This window comes from Centropristis striata, chromosome 13 (genome assembly GCF_030273125.1).
Source record: "Centropristis striata isolate RG_2023a ecotype Rhode Island chromosome 13, C.striata_1.0, whole genome shotgun sequence".
NCBI lineage: Eukaryota > Metazoa > Chordata > Actinopteri > Perciformes > Serranidae > Centropristis > Centropristis striata.
Genome location: NC_081529.1, coordinates 26,970,381 through 26,988,880, shown reverse-complemented (window position 1 = coordinate 26,988,880; position 18,500 = coordinate 26,970,381). Strand labels below are relative to the sequence as shown.

General features: G+C 41.1%; 1 protein-coding gene across 3 annotated transcripts in view; it reads left to right on the top strand.

Annotated features, from left to right (window-relative positions):
• Positions 1 to 17,351, top strand: part of pde4a (phosphodiesterase 4A, cAMP-specific) — a 56,327-nt gene extending 38,976 nt beyond the window's left edge. For 2 of the 3 annotated variants that reach the window (XM_059347684.1, XM_059347685.1), the window contains exons 6-15: positions 1,261 to 1,373; positions 7,889 to 7,982; positions 8,095 to 8,258; positions 9,895 to 9,993; positions 10,081 to 10,245; positions 10,337 to 10,436; positions 12,534 to 12,688; positions 12,782 to 12,904; positions 14,935 to 15,117; positions 15,340 to 17,351. In XM_059347684.1, coding sequence (XP_059203667.1) covers positions 1,261 to 1,373; positions 7,889 to 7,982; positions 8,095 to 8,258; positions 9,895 to 9,993; positions 10,081 to 10,245; positions 10,337 to 10,436; positions 12,534 to 12,688; positions 12,782 to 12,904; positions 14,935 to 15,117; positions 15,340 to 15,852 — 1,709 coding nt within the window. In that variant the 3' untranslated portion in view covers positions 15,853 to 17,351. Of the gene's footprint in view, positions 1 to 1,260; positions 1,374 to 4,313; positions 5,498 to 7,888; positions 7,983 to 8,094; positions 8,259 to 9,894; positions 9,994 to 10,080; positions 10,246 to 10,336; positions 10,437 to 12,533; positions 12,689 to 12,781; positions 12,905 to 14,934; positions 15,118 to 15,339 lie in introns of those variants that run through there. The other variant, XM_059347687.1, reaches the window with a different exon arrangement.
• The last annotated feature ends 1,149 nt before the right edge of the window (positions 17,352 to 18,500 follow it).

Below are 18,500 nucleotides of genomic sequence, written 5' to 3'. Positions count from 1 at the left end.
CTGGGCAAGTTTCATGGTGATATCTATTTGTTAACAAAGTTACCCTATTCATCTGCAGTGCAAAATATATGAGATTTTACAACACATATCTTGAACATAAACAAGGCTGTTTTCTCAACAAAATTTTTTTTTTCTCATACACTAAGCCAGAAATCCCTACTGCAATTTTAGACCACTTTCCAATTTCATCCCTAGCTTTATTCTGAATGTTTTTATGGAGGGATTCGTTCATATATCATTCATAACTGGATTTATATAACACTTTATTCCTAAAAACATGGCTCTTGCCAACATTTTTAGATTTATTGAGTGATAAAAATAGATTTAAATTCCCTCTGAAAAATCCTTTGACTCTGACAAGAATTTTGAACCTGATTTTATCCAATGTTAATGCATAGTAATGCATTATTTGCATTTTTAAACAGAAAATTTGTCCAAAAAATATTTCAACCGGTGAAGTTTAATAATTGTATCTATTAGTTTCAATATTTGTAATGTCTCCCCTTTAGTCCTGTTTTACTGTGTTTATTCTATCAGCGTGCACTGCTAAATGCTTATTCCACAAACTGAATAGTGATTTCTGTTTTTAAATATGATAAATTACAAAATAAAGGAAATTATACTACAATGTTGTAAGTCTTTAGCAAGCAGAAATAAATGCAATTATAAGGATTTGTGATATTTTTATATCAGAATTCATGAAAAACATCTAGATTGAAAAATCTAGTTGTCTATTTATTTATTTATGTATATCTAAAAGCGGCGTTCATTAATTTTTACATCTGATAGCTACCACGTTTTCAATATATGAATATTATACCTTTTGTGTCATTCAGATAATCATTGTTTGTGTTTATAAATATGACTGATATGAAAACCTTTTTACATGATCAGAAAACACAAATAATTTAGTGTTTTTTATGTGAATAATACATTTATTTTAATCAATCAATTTTAGATCTATAGCTTTATATTCTAAATAAAAATCAGTTTTAAATTAAACATTTTGACCTGTCTTATTCTGTTTACAAACATTATACTGACACTGATGAGTATTATAAATGCTTACACTCTCCATATAAGGTGGATAAGGTGGAAATGTTTTAACTCTTGAGCTGTAGACTAACTTACTGAGCTGCAGGACGATTTTTAAATAAACGATATTCTCTCAGGCCATCTCTGCTTTTATATCACTTTCCGTGCCCTTCCTCTGTTGCCGGTTTTATATTGCCGGTCTGTTTATGTGTCTGTCCTTCCCAGAGGAGACGTACCAGCAGATGGCTCGGGAGACTCTGGAGGAACTGGACTGGTGTCTGGACCAGCTGGAGACCATTCAGACCCATCGCTCAGTCAGCGAGATGGCCTCCAACAAGGTGAACACCTGTCCTCACACAAACATGTTCACTCTCACTGTCCTGTCTCAACGCTGCCTCAGTACGGTGACTAGCTAGCAGTGGCGGTTCTACACAGGGGCCCACAGGGACCACTGCCCCTATGAAGAAGCCCTTGGCCCCTGTTGTGGCCCCTGTGTCAAATTAATAATAAAATTATCTATTCATAACGATGAACGACGGAACAATTCTTACCTATTTTTTGTTGTGAACAATGAGAACAATATCTCATTGGGCACAAAAGGAACCCAGAATGTGTCCATTGTATAATAGTTTAATTGTGCAATAAAAGCTTGTGTATGTAAAAAAAAGATCATTCTCACTATACTGCACTTTCAAAATAAAAATAGAAGTAATTGTGCACAAAAATGAGAAATGTTATTGTCTTGCAAAAATAATTATTGTTGGTGAGTCTCATTGTTTCAATCAGTGTATTTGTATCTTCCAAATATACTTAAATGAGATAAAATCCCAAAAATAAAGGTTTTGAATGCCTTAATATAATCATTGCCGTTTTTTAATGTGCCCCTCTGATTAAACACTGGCCCCTGCTTGGCCCCCACAGTAAAACTGGTCTAGAACCGCCACTGCTAGCTAATGATAAACAACTGTATATCACATGCTTCACAAGAACATCACATCACTTCATGAGAACTGAGTATTAACTTAGTTGTAGCTGTTTCACAAAATACAAACAATGCAGCTCCACCAAGGTCACTTATAAAGAAAAAGCTGAAGGAGTAGTTTTTCAAACTTACTCATTAAAATACTGTTAATAACATTGCATTTGGTTGTAAAAACCTTCATCTGGTTTGTCAAGCTTCCATTTGTTCCTGTAATGTTTAGAAAATTACTCATCAGCTGTTGAAGTGATAATGTGCGTTTGCATCTATTATTCATTAGAAGTAATAATTCATTAGTAATAATTAAAATAAAAAAAATATTTGCCCCATTTTTTTTTAAATGAAAAAGATTATCTCAAAAAGAAATTTTAAAACACGTAATGGGAAAAAATGTTTCTTGGGGGGGGAAAAAGTTTATTTTCTTAATTTACCTAATTACTATATTATAAAAAAAATGATTGTCTTCCAAAAAAATAATTTCTCTAAATTCTGATATGATAATGATGATCTGATAATGATGATAATGATCTCATTCTGGGGCAGCCGTGGTTCAGATGTTGGAGTGGTCGACTACTGGTAGTTTAGTCCCTGGCCATGGTAGTCTACATGTTGAAGTATCCTTGGGCAAGATACTGAACCTAGAACTGCTCCTAATGGCTGTCCCATCGGTGTATGAATGAGAGTGAACGGTTTACCTGACTGATGAGCAGGTGGCAACCTGCATTGTAGTCAGCACTGTATGAATGTATGTGTAAATGGGTGAATGCTGACTTGTAGTGAAAAAACGCTTTGAGTTGTCGCTATGACTAGAAAGGTGCAGCCCATTTGTCATTTTACCATTAAATTAGAAAAACAGGGCAATTATTTTTCAATGCATTATGCTTCTGTATTAAAGAATGTGTTTGGTTGTAAAGTCTGGCTTGTCCGATCTCCTCTGCCACATTGAACAGTCACACATTTTCCCTTAATATTGTTCATAAAATGACTCATCAGTGGTTGAAGTAATTAGGTGGTGCTTTTCCTACTGTTGTACTTCTGTAGAAGTAGTAATATTTGTCTCCTGGGTTTATTTGCAATCCTGCGGTTGTAGTTGTATTGATGGATATTATATGTAGTCAGCCATCTCTGGGCTTTTTTGATAATTTCTAGTAAAGCAGTTGTGTTAACCGCTGCAAGAGGTGCAGCCAGGATGATTGAATTTTGATTTGCAGTTTGCATTACTACACTGAAAGGCTTGTGTGTGTGCACATGGGCAGGCTTCTTAAGTGTGTATGCATTTGTATTTGTGGGGGCAAGGGGACAGAGGAGGAGAGAGGAGGAGAGAGGAGAAGAGAGGAGGAGAGAGCGGGAGAGGGAAGAGAGGGAGGGTGGATGTCTGTGGGTATGGAGGACATGAGAGAGGGGGAACGGGCCCTAATGCTGATGTCTCTGCTGTAACCTTGGTTGCTATCGAACAGCAGCAGGGTCTGCCCTTCCCTTTTAGTCATTGGCTTGCCACTCTGACCACAAGCCATGTGGTTTGGGCAGCAACCAATGAAATAGAGGTGATGCTCCTTCAATAGTGTTCTGTCTTAAAGAGACAGCATCATGTACCTTGTTTGTTTTATTCGAGAAATTCTTCCCATGTTGCACATCATTATTAATGAATGGCAAGTTGCCTCATGTTTCTAATCAGTCAGGCTCATGATGAAAAGAGAGAGAGATAACAGGAGAATGCTTAATTAGAGGACATCATTTATGTGTGTGCGCATACAATGTGCAGGGAGAAGTCTCCTGGGGTAAACAGAGTCTCTGTGAACATGTTGCTGCCTTTTCGCAGCCGCAGCTAAGCTACAGAAATCCTCCGCACTGTGCCAACATGGAGGTACACATGAATATTCCCACTCAGTCTCTCACTCTTACTCACACCCTTGCACACACACATATTTTTAACAGACGTACATGCTGTCTTGTCGCACATGCGTACTCAGGCTGAGAGCAGCAGCAAGCACACACACACTGACACACACACACACTGACACACACACACACACACACACATGCATGCGCCTGCAGCCACACTGCCTGATTAGCTTGCGAGAGCTGTCTACAGCATCCAGGGAAATGGCGCAAGAGGCAGAGCATTGGAGGAGGAACGGCAGCCTAAAGCAGCAGGATTAGACCTCTGGCATTTTGGCCAGCTGAGGCATGGATTGACTCGGAGCAGGGGACTGGGCTACAGAGCTATCAGGAGGCAGCCTGACTGACTGTGGACTGACTGTGTTGCTGGGATCGGTGTGAGGCGGGCTGATGCACCGGTAGGACTGGGCCGGGCCTCTGGATCCGTACCGTGGGGGAGGGGCAGCCGACGCAGGGAGAGGGAGCCTGTTTTTCCAGACCACATCTCTGGTGTGATTCTTCAGCCTGACCGTCTGCTACAGGCCTGCCTGCATCCCTCTCTGTCTCTTTCTCTCTCTCCCTCTCTCATCCTCTCCTTCCTTGTTTTTCTCTTGCTATTATCATCTGCTTCTCCCTTCTTCCTTCCCCGATGTTCCTGCTGTCATCCAAGGTCCCTTTAACTCCATCACTCGATACTGTGGTCATCTTTCTGTCCTGCCGTCACCATCACTCCATCCCTCTCACCTCCATCATCTAAATTTTTTATTACTGTTTGTCAAACAGCCCAGGTCTCGCATCATAATTTTTTCGTTTACATCTCTCTCACATTCCCACTCATCTCCTCCATCGGCTCCTCTCTGTGCCCTTCAGACGGTCCCTCGCTCCCTCTCCTTTTCTGTTTCTCTCCATCTTCCCTCTTTCGGCTCCCATCCACCTCTACCCTGCAGTGACTGTAGATTTGGGTCAGTCTGCTCAGCAAATGGGATGAGATGTAGTCTCCACAGCAAGCCGGATCCAGGGGGCTCCTGGTCTGCCCAACAGGGGGACCCTCATCTTCGGACCATACTGAGGCTGGAGCCTGACTCTGGACTGACTGGGTGGCCTGCTTTGGGGTGCTGCATGTAGGCAAGGACAGTCTGCACCAGCAGCCCCTACCCTCGCCCCCTTCCCCCCGTTCCTTCGCCCCCTCTCGGGGCAGCCGTCACTCTGGAGTGTCCCGGCTTGACTGGCTGTGGCCTCTCCTCACACACCCTGACGACGCCCTCATGCCACTGGGGCACCCGCAGCGCCCCTACTCCACTCCACTACCGCACCTCCTGCCTGTGCCATCGGCCCAAACCCCCCGTCACCCTCAACATGGGTGTGGTGGAGGCCATTGACCCGGCGCCATCCCCCTGCCCCTCGCCTGTACCAGGGGGCTACAGGCTGCCCCGCTCCTCCAGCTACAGTCCCCTGCAGGGGAGGGCAGGGGCAGAGCTGGACCTTGGTGCGGCTGCTGGAGGGGTTCTGGAGGGGAGTGGGACGACGGCAGAGCGCAGGACGCCTTTAGTGGACCTGTTCTGTGAGACCTGCTCCAGGCCCTGGCTCATCGGATGGTGGGACCAGGTAGGGCTCGGAGAGCTTGCAGAGTGCAAACAAGGCCTGGCAGTGGCCATCTTGGATAGATTCTATGGACTCCTCAAGTGTTACATCTAAGCATGCATTAACATCTATTGCTTACTCCATGTGTCATGTGTATTTTTAAGATCCAGAAGTTATGGTGTCAGTTTGTGAATGTTATGTGTTCCTAAAGAGAATATAACACAGTTGCTACATGTTGATTATATACTGAATTTATGTGGTGAAGGAAGTTTTTGTGCATCTGACAGGGGCTTTGTGAGAAACAGAGAAACTGTGAGGCATTGTGTTCACCTACATAATTTATACATGAATCCACTGAAGGGGAACAGGGATAAAGGCACAGAGTTTATTAACTCACCTTCCTACATTGTAGCAGCAGTGCAAACAAAAAGACAATATCACTCTCATTCTCCATTCTTCTATATCTCGTCTACATTTCTGTCCTTTGAGGATACACCGAGCTTCTCAAAATCTAAGAAATAGCTTTGGGACTTTGTGATAAGTAGTCTAGCCGCCTTTACTGCAGGTACATTGCAGTGTCACATAATGCATGGCCATTTCCATCCTCCACACCTGCGTCCCACATCCCTCTGTGTCTCTCTCCTGCTAGCCTGAGGCTGGCCTCAATACAGACTCGAGGAAGCCAAGCGTATTGTCAGTGAAGGACAATGCTTATTGTCTCAGGACTGAGTGGACGTTTCTTTTTGTTTATATTGTCCTCAGGTTTACCAAATGTGTTCTTTGATATGTCAGGTTTACATTAGATGAGGAACACTGGCACCAAAACAAAGGATTGCTTTTGTGTTTACTGTTTTCTTGAATGACGTTGGGACATATGAGCTACTTCTGAGCTGATAATGATCAATCAGTTGCACAGGTTGTAGTTCAGAGGAGCGTTATATTAGCACGTGTGCTGTTCAGTTATTGTTATTCATTATCAGAGGCAGTTAGAGAGATAAAGCCCTCCTGGGTCCCCCACATATGCAGGTGAATAAGTGTCTGTGTGTGTGTGTTCGTGGTCATGTCTGTGCAGCGTTCGCATGTTTGCTTCATTAGTCAGTGTCAGAGGAAGAGTGTTGTTTGTCCTGGCACTCGGACTGGCACCGTGGAAGTGTTGGTTGGCAGCTATGACTCAGCGTTACAGCATTAGGGAAGCAAAGAACGAGAGAGAGAGAGCGAGAAAGAGAGGTTTAGGCTGAGCCTGCTGCCTAAGTGTGCCACAGGGCTTGACTTGCTTTCCTGGCTCCTGGTGACTGATTCTGCCTGACTGCTTCTACGATTTGCTGTCAGAGTACCTATTTGCTTGGCCTATCATGTAACGAGCGCCAGGCTGGATAGAATGGGTGACAAAAAAAGAAGAGAGATAGCAGAGAGGGAAAGATGGAGGGGATGCAGGGAGTGTGTGAAATGGCAGGAAGGCAAAATGAAGCCTGTGACAGAGGAGGATTTTGGGGCTTGAGGGCAGTAGAGGAGAATGTTGTTTACCTCGAGAGGGAGGGAGGAGCGGATATAAGTAACGGAGAGATGTAGAGAGGGAGGGAGGAGCAGATATAAGTAACGGAGAGATGTAGAGAGGGAGGCGGCAGAGGAGGGGAGGGTTGACCTTGGTAAAGGTCAGAGACACCTGCCTACTCCCTCAGATTGTCACCCAAGCAGCCACCGCTCTCACATCAAGCTGAAGGACTGACTGTGAGGAGGCAGTTGCCACGGCAACCGCTCTGGTTGCCATGGAGATTGTTATGTGTGAAAGATCAGTCGGTAGGACACAGACTGGAGGGGTCTTGTCCAAACGGTATTGTGCCTTTGACATGACTTGTTCAACAGGTGTCTGTCAAGCCACCTCCATCTACAGAAAAATAAAAAATAATGACATGAAAGCTGAAAGAACATTCATGAGAGCACATGAGAGAACATGTTTTTCTGTCTGCAGGGATAATGTATTCGCTTAATCACATTTGTGCCTGTACTACAAGGACCTGCAGACTAGTTGTTCCTGATTTTTCGCTGTAGATGTACTGAGAAAAATACATATAAACATGCCACATTACTGCAGTATATGAATACATGACATTCAATATGCAAGCTCACTGAATTGGGGTATTGAACAGTATGTTCTGGAAAAGAGGAGGCATGATTCATCATTGATTTTCTCACCCTTTAGTGAATAAAGCCAGAATGAGGGTGATAATTTATTTTCTCATGTTTGACTCACAGGAATGTTTTGTTTTTATGTATCAGTGCAAATCTTAAGAACAATGTTAATAAGTCTGGGGGTTTACCTTAATGTGCATGTCTCTACGTTGTTAAATATGTCAGTAACCCTTTATGCTACTTTGTAGGGCACTCACTTCCTGTGTCTGTCTGTCCTTCCATCAGTTCAAGAGGATGTTGAACAGGGAGCTGTCCCATTTGTCAGAGATGAGCCGCTCAGGGAACCAGGTGTCAGAATACATCTCCACTACCTTTCTAGGTAAAGTAAACCTACTATTCATTTGTGAACAACTTCTATTACACGTCCCTTATAGATTTGACCCTACGTCAAGTCTCCCTCCAAGCTGACCTCTCACTTTTGCCCCCTCCAGATAAGCAGAACGAGGTGGAGATCCCATCCCCGACTTTGAGGGAAAGGGAGAAGCCCATGTGTCACATCAGCGGTGTGAAAAAGCTCACGCACAGTTCCAGCCTTTCAAACTCCACCATGCCTCGATTCGGTGTGAAGACTGAACACGAGGATGCGTTAGACAGGGTAAATGCACCTTATACTACTGTGTTTTATTGTGTTCATGTTTTATTGAGTTCATGTTCATGTTTTGAAGCTGCCTTGCTGCAACAGAATATCCTTTTGTAGGAAAATAAAAAATCTGATCTAAATTAAATGCATGGAAAAACAGCTGAGAAGTTATTGCATAGAAACACAGACATAAACTCAAACAGAAGATAACAAATAACACAGAAAATCACCAAAAAACAGATGTTTTCCTGTCCCTCTTCTCTACATATTCTACCTCCTAATTTATTTTTTTCATGCACATATTATTCAGTACACATTTCTGTAATATTTTTTGACCATCTGTACCCGGATTGTGGAAAGTCAAAGGTTGTCATGCTGTCACTGTTGTCATACAGCACAGGATGTGATATCACAACTGAAAAGGAATTTAAAAGCAGAAAATATTTTCACAACTTAAAACATCGGCTGTAAACAAGGGCTGGGCATTTATTCAAATTCAGTTTCAATTTTCCAATTAAATTTTTGACTTGCAATGATTATATAAACAGGATAATCAAGATAAAATGATTATTGTGCCACATTCTGTTTCACGATGCTCTCGATTGTCTTGTGTTATAAATCCAGTGCACCGCTTTCCTTTACAGCAGTGCGTTTTTGCCTTGACTGAAATATGTTAAATAGAGTTTACCAGAATGTTGTGGAAATATATATATTTAGGAGTTCTCAGTAGGTTGTGACATTTCACGACACATTTGATTTGATTTATTTTGCAAAAACTATTTTATATATCCAAAAATGTATAAGTATTAAAATTGTAGGTGTAGTGGTTAGCAATCTCGCCTCACAGCAAGAGGTTCGCCTGTTCGACTCCGGCCTGCGGCTCCCCTGTGTGGAGTCTGCATGTTCTCCCCGTGTCAGCGTGGGTTCTCTCCGGGTTCCCCGGCTTCCTCCTACAGTCCAAAAACATGCAGTTAGGTTTTAATCGGTGACTCTAGTGAATGAGAGTGTGATTGTCTGTCTCTATATGTCAGCCTTGCGATAGTCTAGTGACCTGTTCAGGGTGTACCGCGCCTCTTGCCCAATTTCAGCTGGGATCGACTCCAGCCCCCCGCGACCTCAGTCTGGATAAGCGATTAAGGATGAATAAATGCAGATGGTATTTTAAATTCTTTTTTTTTTAAAAACATTTGTTTTCTGTTTTTCAGTTGAATCATATTTAAAGATTTAAAAAAAAAAACAGTATTAAAAAGACACAAAAAAAAGGTTCAGTAAATGCGTGATGTTTCCAAAGTCAGTTGTGTTAAATAATCGTGATCTCAACATGACCAAATAATCGTTATGATTTTTGCCAAACTGAGCAGCCCTACTGCAAACATTTTGGCATTGGTTCAGCCGAGTCAGAGCAAGTGCTTTTTATTTTTTTTGTAAAATGTTTTGCAGCAGAGGAGAAACAATTTTCCACTGACAAAAAACACAATATGACACAAAGTCATGTTGCATTCTGCAAGTGCCATGCAACCCGATTCAAATTTAACTAAATAATCTAATCTGAGGAACACACAACTTTAGTGTCCTACAGATGTATAGGTGGATTTCAAATAGAAAACTGATATTTTGCTGTACTAATGTGTGTTGTCTGTTGTGCCTTCAGGAGCTGACTGACTTGAACATGTGGGGCCTTAATATCTTTCGTGTGGCGGAGTTCTCTAATAACCGACCCCTCAGCTGCATAATGTTTGCCATCTTCCAGGTGAGAGACAGGGCTGCTGAGCGTTAACTGCAATGTATTATATCATGTGACATGACTTATCTGTGACCATGACCCCTGTGGCTGCAGGAAAGAGATCTACTGAAGACCTTTCGGATCCCTGTGGATACGTTTGTCACTTATGTGATGACCCTGGAGGACCACTACCATGCCAATGTGGCCTACCACAACAGCCTCCACGCTGCAGATGTCACTCAGTCTACTCATGTACTGCTATCCACACCAGCTCTAGATGTAAATACCTCTACCGCTCTGCCAATACATATTTAAAATCTCGTGTACAGACGATCACAAAGAAATAACTGATTATTTTTCTCTCTGACAGGCGGTGTTCACTGATCTAGAGATACTAGCTGCGTTATTTGCCGCTGCCATCCACGATGTGGACCATCCAGGAGTGTCCAACCAATTCCTCATAAACACAAGTGAGTCAAAATGAGATTAAGACACGACACACAAACATGTGAATTATAAAAAGAGAAGAATTGGAAAAACAAAGGGTATCATGATGGCAAGGTCAAACAAAAAGCTACTTTTGCTTGGTTTGAATGCTAGTCTCCACAAAGAGGGGAAAGTTAAAAAAGAATCTGTATGATAATAACAGGTCTCGTCTTTTGCCGACTCTGTGAAAGTCTCTGAATTTAGAAAGACCATGTGGCACGTACCAAATACGTAATAATAGATGAGGCCACTTTTCTAGGACAGCTATTCTGATAAAACTGCTAATTTGATTTCCTTCTACAAAGGGCTTGTTTAAAATATTGTTTTATGCCAGTTTTATGTTTCAGTTTCCTTTTTAATAAAATGTATTAATCATCTAAATCAAACAATAACTAATCATTATGTTGCAAAGCATTTGAAAAACATTTTAGGTGACAATACAGCACGGACCGAAAGGAATTGAGATATGTGTTGTGACTTATACATTTATAATGAAAGAATGTAACCACACTGAGAGTCACTACATTTAACCTATGTGGTTACAACAAGTATAAGTGTTTCTATTTCATCCTTCCTACCAGAGACAGTGCATAAGCACTGAATGACTTCGTCTTGCGCATGTACAGGTAGAGTAGTTATACCAACAAAGTCACCTGTGACCCCCTGATGACCCCCGGATAGGTTATATCTTTCGGTGTCATCAGAGAATCTGTTCCTGCAGAATCTTCTCGTGAAGCTCTGGCAGTCATCCAGGTTTCATAGAACTGTAGTTACATACATAACTTTCTTTTTTCTTATAGTTTCTAATGTGTATAATACACTTGCTTTGGTTAAAATTGTCCTAGGTCTTTGCCTTTGGTACTGCAGTCATCCTCTGTTTGACTGAAAAACCTTAGTTTTTTTCCCGTTGTCGTATGTTTTTAATACATTGGTCTATAGATTGTGTGCTTCTCCATTAACCCTCTGAGACGGGATTGACATTAGTGTCTTTAAGAGGCTGGTATGGAGAGGATATATGAAGCTAGGCTTCATACGGCATCCAAAGAAGGCATTTTCAAAGGGGTCCCTGACCTCTCAATTCATGAAATCCAAATGAAAATTACAGACGTGCCCACTTTTTGCCAATTCCGTGCAGTTTGGGGCAGAAATTATGCATGTTATTTTGGCCTATTATGAAAATGGTTAATTTGAATATTTCTGCATACTGGTGTCCCTTTACAGTTCTGGAATTGCATAAAAGCTGAGAGTCTGAGACTCCTGTGGATTCAATGAGCCCAATCCTATTCATGTGTACAATTTCATTATAGTGAGACATTTTTTTGAAACTTGACCTCTCTGTATAAAATGACCTGCTGTGACCTCTAGGATAATCACAGCGTCAGGAACCTTTTCAACCACAAACTAGAGACAAAGAGCAGTCAGAGGATGTATGGCTGTCATAGGTATATTCACAATAAGGGAGGTTTCTCAGCAGTTTCCAGAACATAAGTGCTTGCCATACAATCACCAACAAAATATCTCAAAATGTTGAAAGCTTTTTGATACCAAATACCACAGCATGGAATTTCCCATGGTATTCATTTCATGGTGTCTTAATGTAGTATTTTAGAGGGAGTTTTGACAGATTCCTGCATGGTCAGAAATGGTTAAAATGTGCACCAAATATGTGTAACAAATGCTCATAATTAATCCCATCATAATGTTATAAGCCCTTATACATTGTAATTTTCAAAATTTCTTAACCAAAACATAATGTTTATTAGAGATTTATGACTTGAAAAACTTGAAGCACAGTGCTGCATCTCAACTAATCTTCAGGATCCCAGCTTTCAGATTATACACACCACTTCTATGGGCATATACTGTGGACCTGCTATCTCCTTCTAAAGATCCTCTGCCCCCAAGAAAAAAGACAGAAATGGGTCTTAGTGGGTCTCTAAGGGTCAAACCAACTGGGTAGTTGTACATTTTGAAACAGTGTGATCACAGTCTGTTTCCAACACTGGGATGGTGTGAACGTGATGCAGTTACTGTGTGTTTTTGACTCATAATGTGTCATATGTGTATGGTGCTTCTCTCAGACTCAGAGCTAGCCCTGATGTACAATGATGAGTCTGTGTTGGAGAACCATCACCTAGCTGTGGGCTTCAAGCTGCTTCACGAGGACAACTGTGACATCTTCCAGAACCTCAGCAAGAGGCAGAGACAGAGCCTAAGGAAACTTGTTATTGATATGGTGAGTGTTGTCAGCACAGTTCTCCTTCATCTCTTACCACTTTTCTACTCTATTGTTTTTAATTAAATGTATTCCTATCAACTTTCTTCCCAGGTTTTGGCAACAGATATGTCTAAACACATGAGTTTGCTGGCAGACCTCAAGACTATGGTGGAAACCAAGAAAGTGACAAGTTCTGGAGTACTGCTGCTTGACCATTACACTGATCGGATACAGGTGAGACGTCATCTTCCTTCCATTTACAAGTCATTTTAAATGACGATTTAGCCGTTTTGCAGATGTTCTGAGTCAAAAATGACATAGTGGTTACAGTGTTTACATGGACACCACTGGTACTGTGGCTTTTTGCATTTTTTCCCCAATGTGTTCCCAGTGCTGGTAGTGTTTTTAGAGCTGGCTAAAGAAACATAGGGGATTATAGGAGGTAGAACCATAAGATGCACCATTCACACACATGTGTAGGATCTGGTTATCAAGGCGTATGCTTGATTGATGGATGAAGAAGGTGTTATTTCATCTTGTCAATGAAGACAGGGAGATCTTGACGGGAACTTGATTTTTCAGAGAGGAGGAGGTATCATCTACATTGAGTTTGATGTCAGCCAGGCATGTAGAAATGTCATTTGACCTAATTTGTTTGAAAGATTTGAAATAGAGGTACAGTTTTGATTAAGAGGACCATGGAAAGGAGGAAATAGGAACATGAGATATTGGTGTCTGTACAAGCGCCAAGGAGGAGGTTGTTGTTGTCGTCCAAACGTCCGCTGGTTTCCAACTTTCATTTTCAGACGTTGCCCCACACCCCCTATTAGATTTATTCAACTTTGTTTGATGATTTTATGATTTTAAATTGGATATTACTTAACACTAATACTTGATATTGTTGCCTTTTTTCTTAATATATCTGAACTATCAACGTTTGGTTTGGTCAAGATTGCATTTGTGCTACTTGTGGCTGAAGCGTTTATACCATTTATACATCTTAAGCTAACTATTTCTACTGTTTGTCTGTCTCATCTATTTATACCAAATTGATTTTTGTCAATCATTTTAACCATTTACCAATTACTTTTAGCTATTTCTCTATTTATCCGATAGCTATCTTTTTCAGGTATATATATGTTATATTTAACATATTCAACTGTTTCCTGTCACCTTTAGCTCACTTTGTACTGCTTGATTTGGCTTTCGATTTCAACGATTTATCTACCCTTTTTAGCTATTTTACCATTTATCCAATAGCGATCTTTTCAACAATCAATGCATTATGTTTGACTAACTTTTTAATTACTTTTATCAAACTATTTCAACCATTATTCTACTGCTTTTAGATGCATCTGCTAGTTCGCTGACTAGTTTTCATGCACTCTCTCATGACTCAAAATGCAGATAACAAATTCAAATAATAAGTTTTCTTGAAACTGTTTGCAGATTGGTTGAGTACTCCACAGTCTTTCTATTTACACCCTGTCAACTGCAGAACTACCCCTTGGGGTACCAGAGACTCACTGTTCTGTTGGTTCAGTATGCCAATAGACTGTATAAAGATGGGTCTGCCAGTGTGAATCCTGACTGACTGGGCTCCAACAAGTGTTTCTATGGAAATTCTTTGATTCAAGAGTTTGAAAAGGAATTAAGGAAACAACACTAGTGGGTGAGGAGTTCTCCATTAGCTTAGGATAAAATGATTGACTTGAAAACCCAGACAAATGTCGCAAAATAATTGAAATGATTGAAGGGGATTGGGTTAGTGCAGAAACATAAAGCTTCTGCACCTTTTGGTGTAGAGAGGAGAGAATGCCATTAAGACTGACTCTACAGTAACTAGTGGCTGAGGAGCTTTTTAATTATGATGTATGTATTTGCCAATGTAGGTGAAAAAATTGTGAACAGAAATGGAAATGGGCAGGCATAAGTGTAAATGTTTATGTGTTTGGAATCTTGCAAATGCATTATAAATTAAGCATCTTTCAATAAAAGATAGAAATCTTTGCCAAAAAAAGGAGAAGGGAGGAGGAGGTGTTGAGAGAAGAGAATAGCTTGAGAAAGCTTTTTAGTTTTAGATGCAGGAGGACTGGATTTTAGAGATGCAGCAGTCAATTGAAGAGACAGGAAGTAAAAATGAAAGTAGCAATCAGAGAGTTGGTTGTGCACCACCAACTTTCCGCTGTGCTCAATGCATGTCTAAATTGTTTAACTTTGCATGCATGTAATGTAGTGTGTGACGTGCCTGTGTGTTGGTGCAGGTGTTGAGGAACATGGTGCACTGTGCTGACCTGAGCAATCCTACGAAACCCCTTGGTGTGTATCGACAATGGACGGAGAGAATCATGGAGGAGTTCTTTAGGCAGGGAGATAAGGAGAGAGAGCGGGGGATGGAGATCAGTCCCATGTGCGACAAACACACAGCATCTGTGGAAAAGAGCCAGGTAAATCATCAGCCCTGAATTATAAACACATGTATGAATATCATTCTTTGCACAACTGGATAAGTGTTGGTGCTGTAGGCGGTGTGATAACCACAGTGCAGAGTGATCTGTCATCTCTGATCACAGCAGTCATCCTCATACATTTTTAATGCTGATTTGTGTGAGTGAAGTGACACCACTGTGATTTATATGATCAGTCACACTTTTTTTTTCTGTATGCAGGTGGGCTTTATTGACTACATTGTCCACCCACTGTGGGAGACATGGGGGGACCTTGTGCACCCTGATGCCCAGGACATCTTGGACACTCTGGAAGACAACAGGGACTGGTATCAGAGCACTATCCCACAAAGCCCCTCGCCACCTCCTGTGTGCCAGGATAAGGAACTAAATGCCTGCATGGACAAGTTTCAGTTTGAGCTCACCCTGGAAGACAGCTCTCAGAGAGAACAGGGAGACGAGGAGGACAAGCCTACACCGAACCATGTGGCACAGGACTGCAGTCAAGGGGAGGAGGAGGGTAAAAAAGAGGAAGAGGAAGACACAATGGCAGAGGAGGAAAACGAGGACATAATAGAGGAGGAAGACGAGGTGGCGATGGAGGAAGAGGAGGTGGAGGAGCAGGAGGAGGAGCTGAAAGCTCATTTGGAGGTGAGATCTGAAAAGGAGAGACTTTCTGACACAAGTCCTGTAGAGGAAGAGGAAGATTCTTCTTCACAAGCTGAAGATACATGAGTTTTGCTCCCGTATCTCCCTCCTCACTTGCACACATTCTCTTGTTCATCCTTTCAATGGCCAAACCAAGAACAAATAAGACTGCAATGACAATACAGACCTTTAAATATATTTTTCAAAAAGGGAATAAATCAAAATCGCTTAAAGAGAAGGTAATTACACAGCAACTGTAGATTTGGAGCGGTGACGAGTCCTCCGACTGACTTCACAACAAACTTTAGACTAAGAGGAATTTAGGAGAGCATTAACGGCGGGCAACTGAAGACAGCAAGCGTAGCACTCTGGAGCTGGAATGCACACACACAAACACACATAAAATGAGACACAAACAAAATTGGAGTAATTCATGCAGGATACACCTACTTAATGTGTGTATGTGCATGTATCAGTCATGCAATTAAATTTGACTCACACACACACACACACACACACACACTTGACCGTATGTTTGCGTGTGTGCATTTGCACGAGGGACACTGATCAGTAATGAATCTCTTTGGAAAAAGCCATCTCTTAATGGAGTATTAACTAGTGTTCAGTCAGTATTAGTAATTCATGTTCATTAGAACCTCAACAGAAACTGTTCTCCTCAGAAAAGCTACACATCCGAGTGACTTTTTTTCCATTTCTGTCGGAAAGAAAAATAAGAAAATCTACAGAGTTGGAGGAGAAAGAGGAGGAAGATACTGAAGGAAAAGAAGATGCTGCGACGAAGGGGCCGTCGGGTCCCATACCCCTTTTCCCTTTACGAGGAGAGTGCTACTGGTGCAAGATGGCTCTGTGCCTTTCTGAAACACCAGCTTCCTGAATGGAGCTGTCGTGAAGCAATGCATTGTGGGACAGGAGTGTCTGATTTTGTTATCATTTTTGATTGTCTCTTGTTGAAGATCTCTCTTTACTGTTCATGGTATTGTGGTGTGTATCTCACACGTACAGTTTCTGTGGTGATATGTTTTTAAGCTGTAAGTCTTCCTTTTTTGCTCTTCTGGTAATATAATAACTCAGAACTCTAGATGCAGAGCAATCACTAACCGCCACCACAACCACCAGTGGACTCTTTCCAGCTTATGGTTTTTTCTTATTAGAATGATTTTTTTTTTAACTTTCTGAGAATAAGCCATGTGATGCTTTGAAGCATAAGTTTTGCCTATTTTCTATTTAACAGTTGCTAAATATGTTTAAGGGATACAGATTTATTTCATCAGCAGAACAAATTTTCACTCGCTATCTCACACCCACTTGCACTGTGTGGTTATGTCTCCTCATACACAATGATTCTCACCAAAGTAAAGGATGAGAAACTTCAGTGAGTGAGTTTTGAAGGAAAACAGATGAATAAGAAAATCAGGGAGGCAGAATGTCAGGAGAAAGAAGCGTGACTTGGCCAATAGGTGGTCTGGCAGTCCCTAATCATCCTTGTTATGTTTGATGCTTTTTTGCCTTAATGTCAGATGCAGGATACATACCTGCCAGTATGTAGATTTATAAGATATATATAATAGATATCCTAGTATATTTATATCACGTCTGTATGCTTATTTCTGTGAGTATCAGTGTGTCTACACAATGTATCCAGCATTGCATTTGGAGGGGAAAGGGAAACATTGCTGCCAATTAGTTGTTATGTTGTTGCTGTGCTCGGACCAACCTAAAGAATGTGTTGTTTTTTTTAATCAGGATGGTAAAATGACTATCTTATAGCTACCGGGAGGCATGCAAAGAGAAAAAGACATGCGGGCGGTGGGAATGAATAAGGACATCCTTTTGTTGGAATCTCACCAGATATTGATTTGTTGACATGATGTGTGCATGTGTCTGTTTGTTATTGTGTGGTCGTGAGCAAGCAAGTGAGTAACAGAAATAGAGCGCAGGATGCTAAAGATGTCATACGTGTCATTAGTTCCTTGCTGGCATCGCAACGTGTTGTTGAATGGTGTTTAGGATTTGATCAGCACAGCTTAAATAGGTCACAGTTTGTTTAGGTGTTTGTTTTTCACAGGGTAAAAAAAATAATAGTAAAAGAACATGAGTGTGGTTCTTTTGAAGGGTAAGAGCAAGTTCCTGCAGGTCAGTAACCTGAGCTTATCTGAAGACACCACAGCTCGGTGCAACAGAAGCCTGTGTGTTTGACCTGCTCTGTCGCAGGATGGAGCAGAGCTGCCGGGCCACCACACAGGCTTTCATCTAGTGGAATGGGAATCCAGGATTACTATTGCAGTTACTTAAATAAAAGATTCCCATATGCATTGGCCTTTTACTTTCAAGATGTTGCTTTGTTTTTGTGGCTTCTTGTTATGTCATAAGCTATAAAAACATTAATATTTACTTGCCATACAAACACGATACTGTAGCAATTGTTTCTTATTAAGAAAATTATTCAATTGATTGATTGCTGCCATTCTTTTTAAATGATGAAAAGAAAACCATGGGAAGTGTTTTCTTTGAACAGTTTGTGTACAGTTTATTTTTATATCATTCTGGTGGATGGTCTGGAAAATGAATCATGTGTTGAAAATATAGCTATAAGCATTACCACTCTTTGTAAATAATGTAATATGGGATTGTAAATTATAAATTTATCCAAGTCATGATGATGATGACAAATAACCACTTAAGGTTAAGTGAACCACTAAAAACACTGCAGGCCA